At 44.4% G+C, this 7500-nt stretch overlaps 1 protein-coding gene across 1 annotated transcript in view; it reads right to left on the reverse strand.

Annotated features, from left to right (window-relative positions):
* fstl1b (follistatin-like 1b) overlaps nucleotides 1-7500 on the reverse strand; it is a 53649-nt gene that overhangs the window by 12329 nt on the left and 33820 nt on the right. Inside the window, exons 3-6 of the mRNA XM_062534801.1 lie at nucleotides 5348-5449; nucleotides 4904-5033; nucleotides 2562-2594; nucleotides 874-1004 (exon numbers count right to left, since the gene is read on the reverse strand). Coding sequence (XP_062390785.1) covers nucleotides 874-1004; nucleotides 2562-2594; nucleotides 4904-5033; nucleotides 5348-5449 — 396 coding nt within the window. The remainder of the gene's footprint in view (nucleotides 1-873; nucleotides 1005-2561; nucleotides 2595-4903; nucleotides 5034-5347; nucleotides 5450-7500) is intronic.

Genomic DNA, 7500 nt, shown 5'->3' on the forward strand with positions numbered 1-7500 from the left:
GAACAGAGATAAAGAAATTAACCTCCAGTTATGAGAAGCCACTGTAGGATGGCGTGGAAGACTGAGACAGAAGTGTGTGTGTGTGTGTGTGTGTGTGTCTGTGTGTGTGTGTGTGTGTGTGTGTGTGTGTGTGTAATGTAGTATGGGCGAATGGGATGATGACATGATCATGAAGACAGAGCGTGATCATCCGAGAAGCCGCTGTAGGATGGCGTGGAAGACTGAGACAGAAGTGTGTGTGTGTGTGTGTGTGTGTGTGTGTGTGTGTGTGTGTGTGTGTGTGTAATGTAGTATGGGCGAATGGGATGATAACATGATCATGAAGACAGAGCGTGATCATCCACAATCGTGTAGCCGGTGCCAAATGAATGATGCACACTATGACCCTAGAAAGAGTGTTTCATGTCTGCTTATCAGTGTTAACGAGGGAGCCTCAGGCATCTCGCACAGTAAGAGCTTCTTCATCAGTCACTTGGCTTGACAGCTCCTGTGTGCTTTGAAGGTTCACTGAACCTCACCTTTTTCAGCTCAGATATCACACGTGTACGCGGTTCTGAACCTACCTGTAGAATGTCTCTCTATAACTCAAACAGCTGTCTCAAGGTAAACATAACAGGTATGTATGGTACTGTGCTTTAAAATGCATGGAGGAATATAAGTGAGGTGATAACACCAAGGTCACAGGTTCAGTGACCGTGTGTGTGTGTGTGTGTGCATACGTGTATAATATAATAAATGTGTATAATTATAAATGTGTATAAGTATACAGCCTAAGTTTGTAAAATACGTGGAGGAACGTGATCAAGGTGATAACAAGAAGGTCACAGCCCCCCCCCCCCCCCCACACACACACACACACACACACACACACACCTTGAAGTACTTGAGCAGGATGTCGGTGAAGTTGGAGCCCTTGGAGAACCAGCCGTCTGGCACCACCTCTGTCTTCAGCCACTCGATCACACGGCTGCGCAGCTCGTTACGGTCCGCCACGTAGCACACAACTGCACACACACACAGAGACAGGAGCACAGAGAGGGTCAGAGGCATGCATGGGCACACAACCATAGATATAATAAAGCTTTATTTACCTCCGCCAAGGAGGTATATGTTTTCATCGGGGACCGGCGTTTGTTTGTTTGTCTGTCTGTCTGTCTGTCTGTCTGTTTGTTAGCAAGATAACTCAAAAAGTGATGAATGAATTTCGATCAAATTTTCAGGGAAGGTCGTACATGACCCGAGGAAGAGACCATTACATTTTGGGACTGATCCGTAATTCTGTCGGGATTCCAGAGGCGTTTATGTATTTAGCTTAGTGGTGTAATGGCAATGGCACGTGGCGGCGATCTGAATAGTTTAGATTCAAATGTATGACAACCTAGGAAGAACATATGCAGGCGGAGGTAGCTGCGCTCTCTGAGTGCTTTTCTAGTTATATCTGCACACGACAGTGTGGTTAAGGCACAACAGCAGTTAGCGATGAACACACAATTAAAGGGCTGGGTAGGATACTGGCAAAAACACATACTTTGCTGAATTACATTTGTTAAACGAGATAAGGAGTGACAAGCATGAGGCTGAGTGGCTCAATATATAGTCTATTCTAGTCTATTGCCAATATCAAATTGAAAAATCTAACTCAAAACTGTTCTCCTGTGTATGTTCTCCTGAGCTTGGGTCACTCAGAATCCTGATAGTGGAGACCTCGCTCAGGATGGACTACAGAAACCCTAAAGCTGAGCTGGTTAAAGCGGCAGTCGAAGCACCGGCACTCCGACGGGAGAATTCAGCTCAGGAGGCCGAACTTACAGCACTGATATGCAGGACCTGATGTGTGAGGTGCCTGATGTGTGTAATGTGTTTAAAAACAGCTGAGCTGAGGACCCTAAGGGCGCATTCACTGTTTGGTCTGGACCCAAGTTTGTTTGGACCGATGGTCTGGTTATTTTTGCTCATGTGAAGGCAACCTAAAAAACAGACTGGCCACGATGGCTGCCAAATTGGAGAATCTCCAACACTACCAGGTTTGTATTTCCCACAACAGCGATAACTAAGAAAATAACTATATCCAAGCTGATCATTAACCAAGATCTTTCTTTTTCCATCAACGTGTTCCAGGTGATGGCCAACTCATACAGTCAACCCTATCAAGACACTGACTGAGCACTGAACCACAGAAGCCTTTTGGTCTCTGATGAGCTAGAGACTGATGTTCATCATAAGGGAAAATGAGTGGGCTTTGTTAATATGAAACAAAATATTAATTATGTGCTTACTGAATATGAAACATTAATCAGTGACATAATCGCGGCATTTGAAGCAGCTACTGTATGTGAAAAATAAATGTTTCTACATGGCTGAAGAATAAAATAATGAGAAATTCTGGGGCCTATGAAAGTAGGCATTCACTGAGCTGATCTTATCTGATTTAATTGTCCTCCTCTTTTCTGTTTGTTCTTTTTGAAACTGTAGACATTATTGACATGAAGGAAAAATGCATTTATTGAATGTCATGTCCTCATCAATTAAATAACTAGAACAAATACAAATTCAGTACTCACCGGGACTTGCAGCTGCCTTGTCCATCTTCTTCTCTGTTTAAAATGAAATAAAAAAAAGATGTTAGTACTGTACCTGTATGTACCAGACCATGTTTAAATTAGCATAACATTCAGTCATGTTGTACCACAAATCCTTGCAATTTTACTCACAATCCTGATCTCTGGTGATAAAATAACACCATGATGCATTGCTTTTTATTGGAAACTGTTCAATAACATTCGAAATAAACAATAAATGTTTTATTAAATACATGTCTCATTATTGTAGTTCATTCAGATGTTAGACTGTCCACCTGCTACATTGTACATACACTAGCTTGTCATGTAGCCAAGAGCACACCTTTGATTATTGGGTGGCCATTGCCAAATGTTGCATAATTAGTCACTCCAGTGTGTTGGCTCGCTGTCTCTGTATCTAGCAAGCTCACCTCAGTTTGTTTATTATCGTACAGTGCCATAACGACTCCATGTTTGTTTATTATCGTACAGTTCCACAACGACTCCACACGTTTGTTTATTATCGTACAGTTCCACAACGACTCCACACGTTTGTTTATTATCGTACAGTTCCACAGCGACTCCACACGTTTGTTTATTATCGTACAGTTCCACAACGACTCCACACGTTTGTTTATTATCGTACAGTGTCACAACGACTCCACACGTTTGTTTATTATCGTACAGTGCCACAATGACTCCACAGGTTTGTTTATTATTGTACAGTGTCACAACGACTCCACAAGTATGTGGCGTCATTGTTATCACCGAGATTTCTTAAAATTAAGCCATAAAAAAAATGGCTTCAGAGAATCATCATTACGGTGCCTGGCCAGAGGGAGTAAAGGTTTGTTGTGTGTGCTGATGCGAAATGTGGTGACGGTGTCTCGAGTGTTATTGGTTGGCACCCATGTGATCAGAGTTGGCCCTGTGCCCACCATGCCCACGCTGGAGTCAGGCTTTAATGAGCTCAGGAGAAGATACGTGTATCTCCACAGAGTGCCCACGCTGGAGTCAGGCTTTAATGAGCTCAGGAGAAGATACGTGTATCTCCACAGAGTGCCCACGCTGGAGTCAGGCTTTAATGAGCTCAGGAGAAGATACGTGTATCTCCACAGATAGAGTATCAGCGCAGATAACAGATAACAGATCCAGATTTTAGACTATAAAGAAACAAAGAGATTCAACTCCTCTCTCTATCTCTCTCTCTCTCTCTCTCTCTCTCTCTCCTCTCTCTATCTCTCCAATCTCTCTCTCTCTCTCTCTCTCTCTCTCTCCTCTCTCTATCTCTCCAATCTCTCTCTCGCTCTCTCTCTCTCTCTCTCCTCTCTCTATCTCTCCAATCTCTCTCTCGCTCTCTCTCTCTCTTAATTGACACAGGCTCTCTCTCTTCCTCTATTCCATTCTTTTTCTCTCTGAAAGGATTCGGTCAAGAGTCGTCTATCTCTCTCTCTCTCTCTCTCTGTCTCTCTTTCTCACACACACTAAGTTAAGTTAAGTTAGCAATTACTTGCACTAGAAACTAAAATGATAGTATTTCAGTTCAATTTCAATAATGCCTCAGGTTCAGCAGTGTTGACCAGTGCTCTAGAGACTGATTGCCCGTGGCTTTGTAATCCCCACATCACATGGTGCCAGTCTCAAGTGTCAGTCTTGTACTGTAATACCATAAGGGAGCAGGAACAATGACTGCATTGACTTCACTCTGAGGCATTAAGTTGTGCAATTGTGTTGTGTTTTCTTACAGCCTGAGACGACTATACTGCACACACACACACACACACACACATACACACACACACGCACGCACGCACGCACATTTTAAATTCTTTATTTGGATTAGAAGATAAGCATATATCATGGCATAATCCAAATTTGATACAAAGGTGTGCAACAGCAGCCAATAATACAGTCCATCATGCACACTAAGGGTAAAGGTGACACCTACGCCTCCATATGTAGAGGCTACCAATTTTTTTAGGATCACCTTCAGAGTTGTTATCAGGCACATCATGAAGAGTAATACTAGCTGCATATTATACATCTTTTTCTGCGTTTTCGGCGGCAGTTACGACGGGCGAGATGTTGTTAGTGTTTGTTGTGGGCCAGCGTCGGGCCAGCGTCCGCCATTGCCCACGCATGCGCACGAGACGACTGAGACGACTGAGACGACTATACTGCACACACACACACACACACACACACACACACACACACACACACAGACACACACACACACACACACACACACACACACACACACACACACACAGAGAGAGAGGGGGACATAAGCTAATAAGCTATACACTGACACACAGACACAAAGGGGCGCATGGTGAACCCACCTTTGCAGTGTCCATCGTGGGCCACCTGGATCTTCAGGCCGGTCAGGCAGGCGTCGCGGTGGAGCTCACAGTGGTTACGGTACGTCTTAGCATTGCTGCCGCACACCGAGCGCTTGTGGGGCTTGCATTTCTATAAGGACACACACACACACACACACAAATACATAACACACACACACACACACACACACACACACACACACACACACACACACACACACACACACACACACACACACACACACACTTAAAAAGCCAATTCTTGCATTGTAATATAGTTACATTCCATGGCATGCTGTCTCAGATAAACCTGTGTACTGTACATATATGTGTGAATATCATTAGTTGAACCTATTGTGATACATTTAACATAACATAACATAACATAACATAACATAACAATAAAATCACATGTTTTAATATGTGCTAGTGTCTGTGACTGACCTCAATGCAGAGGCAGCTGGGCTCTCCTTTCTCAGTCACGGCACATTCTCTCCCGGCTCCGCAGAACACGTTAGCACACACTTTAGATTTGCTCTGCACCTCCTGCAGGAAAACACAGAGAGAGAGAGAGAGAGAGAGAGAGAGAGAGAGAGAGAGAGAGAGAGAGATGTAAGAAGTGTCTTCGATTCTACAGTACAATTTGCTGTACGTTAAATAAATCAACATACGCATACAGTTGTATTCCTTTTCAGTAAACATGTCCTAATAGTACAGCAGCTTCTGACATTCTCATTGCAGAACTTTGATGACACTCCAAGACCACCAGAGGGCGACATCAGATCAAGTTGCTCCACTACAGTGAAGGGTGCTACTTTGCAAGAAAGTACCAGCGTAACCTCTGTATTTGCAATACAGCTCTGGGCTCTTTAAGTGAACAGATTTTAGAAAACTCACATTTGATCACTATCTGCTATTACATCACAACATAACTATTAACACAACTTTACATGATACACACGGCAAACACACACACTTATCTGATGAATGCTTGTCACACACTTTCACACTTTCACACACACACACACACACACACACACACACACACACACACACACACACAAAAACCCCCCTCAGTCCTCCTCTCCCTAAATGTCATGCTTTGACACCAGACCCCCATTTACTCAAAAACAAAGTCAGATATCCACAGAGACCACAGCCTTCGCATTTATACTGTCATCCTGCACCACTCTCCCAATCTCCTCTCTACCTCTCTCTCTCTCTCTTTATCTCTCTCCCTCTCTATCTTGCTCTCTGTCTTCTTCTGTCTCGCCATCTTTCTATCTTTATGTCGATCTGTATAGCTCTCTCTCTCCTTCTCTTTATCTGTATCAGTCACACACACACACACACACACACACACATACACACACACACACACACACCAAGTTAGGTCAGAATGCTCTCAGTGAAGGTCAGTGTGTACTGGGTGACACTCGGGGGAAGTGAAACAGATTATTATGACATGCACATCCACACACACATCCACACACAACCACACACATAGACACACACACAAACACACACACACACACCCACACACAGACACACACACACACACACACACACACACACACACACACACACACACACACACACACACACACACTACGGTAGATGGTTACATGTCTCTACTTAACCCCTACACAAAATCTCAACACCTTCACCCGCAAAAGTCCCACTGGGCCTTCTGCACACTGGTTTCCGTGACAACGGGACATTCTCCTCGGGGGGTAAAAAAAAAAAAAGAGGGCGACCACCGACCGCAGCTTCAGAGCCCAATAATAACCGTGTCCTCCAGGACGCCGTAGCCGGGGCGATTACCAGGTGTGCAAATTCGCACGCAGCAGGACGGGACACGGAGGACACCACAGCCACGGCGCCACCACACACACACACACCGATAGCAGGAGACGAGGCGCTAGGTTACATTACCATGCCAACCGCATCCTCGCTCGTGGAGTGCGTTTGTGTTTACAGACGAGAATGAAAGAGAATAAAAATAAAAACACCGAATCCCCTGGCACCTATACTGAAACACTGCCTTTGTGTGAGAGAGAAAAGAACAAGACCTTTCTTTACCTTTTTCTAACAGCAGTGCTAGAGTCTAGGCCTGATTTTTGCTATCTGAAGAAGGGCCGCAGTATTTCTAATATTTAAGCTGTCTGGTCTTTATTTTGAGTTTGCGGGCATTCGTGTCCAGGTCAAGCTCTGTTCAGACAGATGGCTGCATTCCTACTAAAAGCCAGCAGGGGGCAGGCATACTGCGGAAACTCTGAAGAAAGTGCCGTACAACAGCATATGCAGCTCAACAAGCACTTCAAGTCTACTTTCTCTCCCTCTTTATTTCTGTTTGTCCTTGTCTGCTTTTGTCATATCCTGCTCATCTTTTCTTTGTTTAACAAGGTCATTCTCGTCAAAACTTGCAAGTTCTTTGTCCTCCTCATCTCCCTTCCTTCTTGTTCCTTTCCCTCTCTCTCTCTCTCTCTCTCTCTCTCTTTTTCTCTTTGTCTATCTGTTTCTCCTCCTCCTCCTCTTCTTCTCCTCCCTTCTGTGAACCCCTGCCTGGTCTCAAACTCTCCTAGTCACGTGACCAC

The sequence above is a fragment of the Sardina pilchardus genome, chromosome 4 (assembly GCF_963854185.1).
Source record: "Sardina pilchardus chromosome 4, fSarPil1.1, whole genome shotgun sequence".
In the NCBI taxonomy this organism is placed as follows: Eukaryota; Metazoa; Chordata; class Actinopteri; order Clupeiformes; family Clupeidae; genus Sardina; species Sardina pilchardus.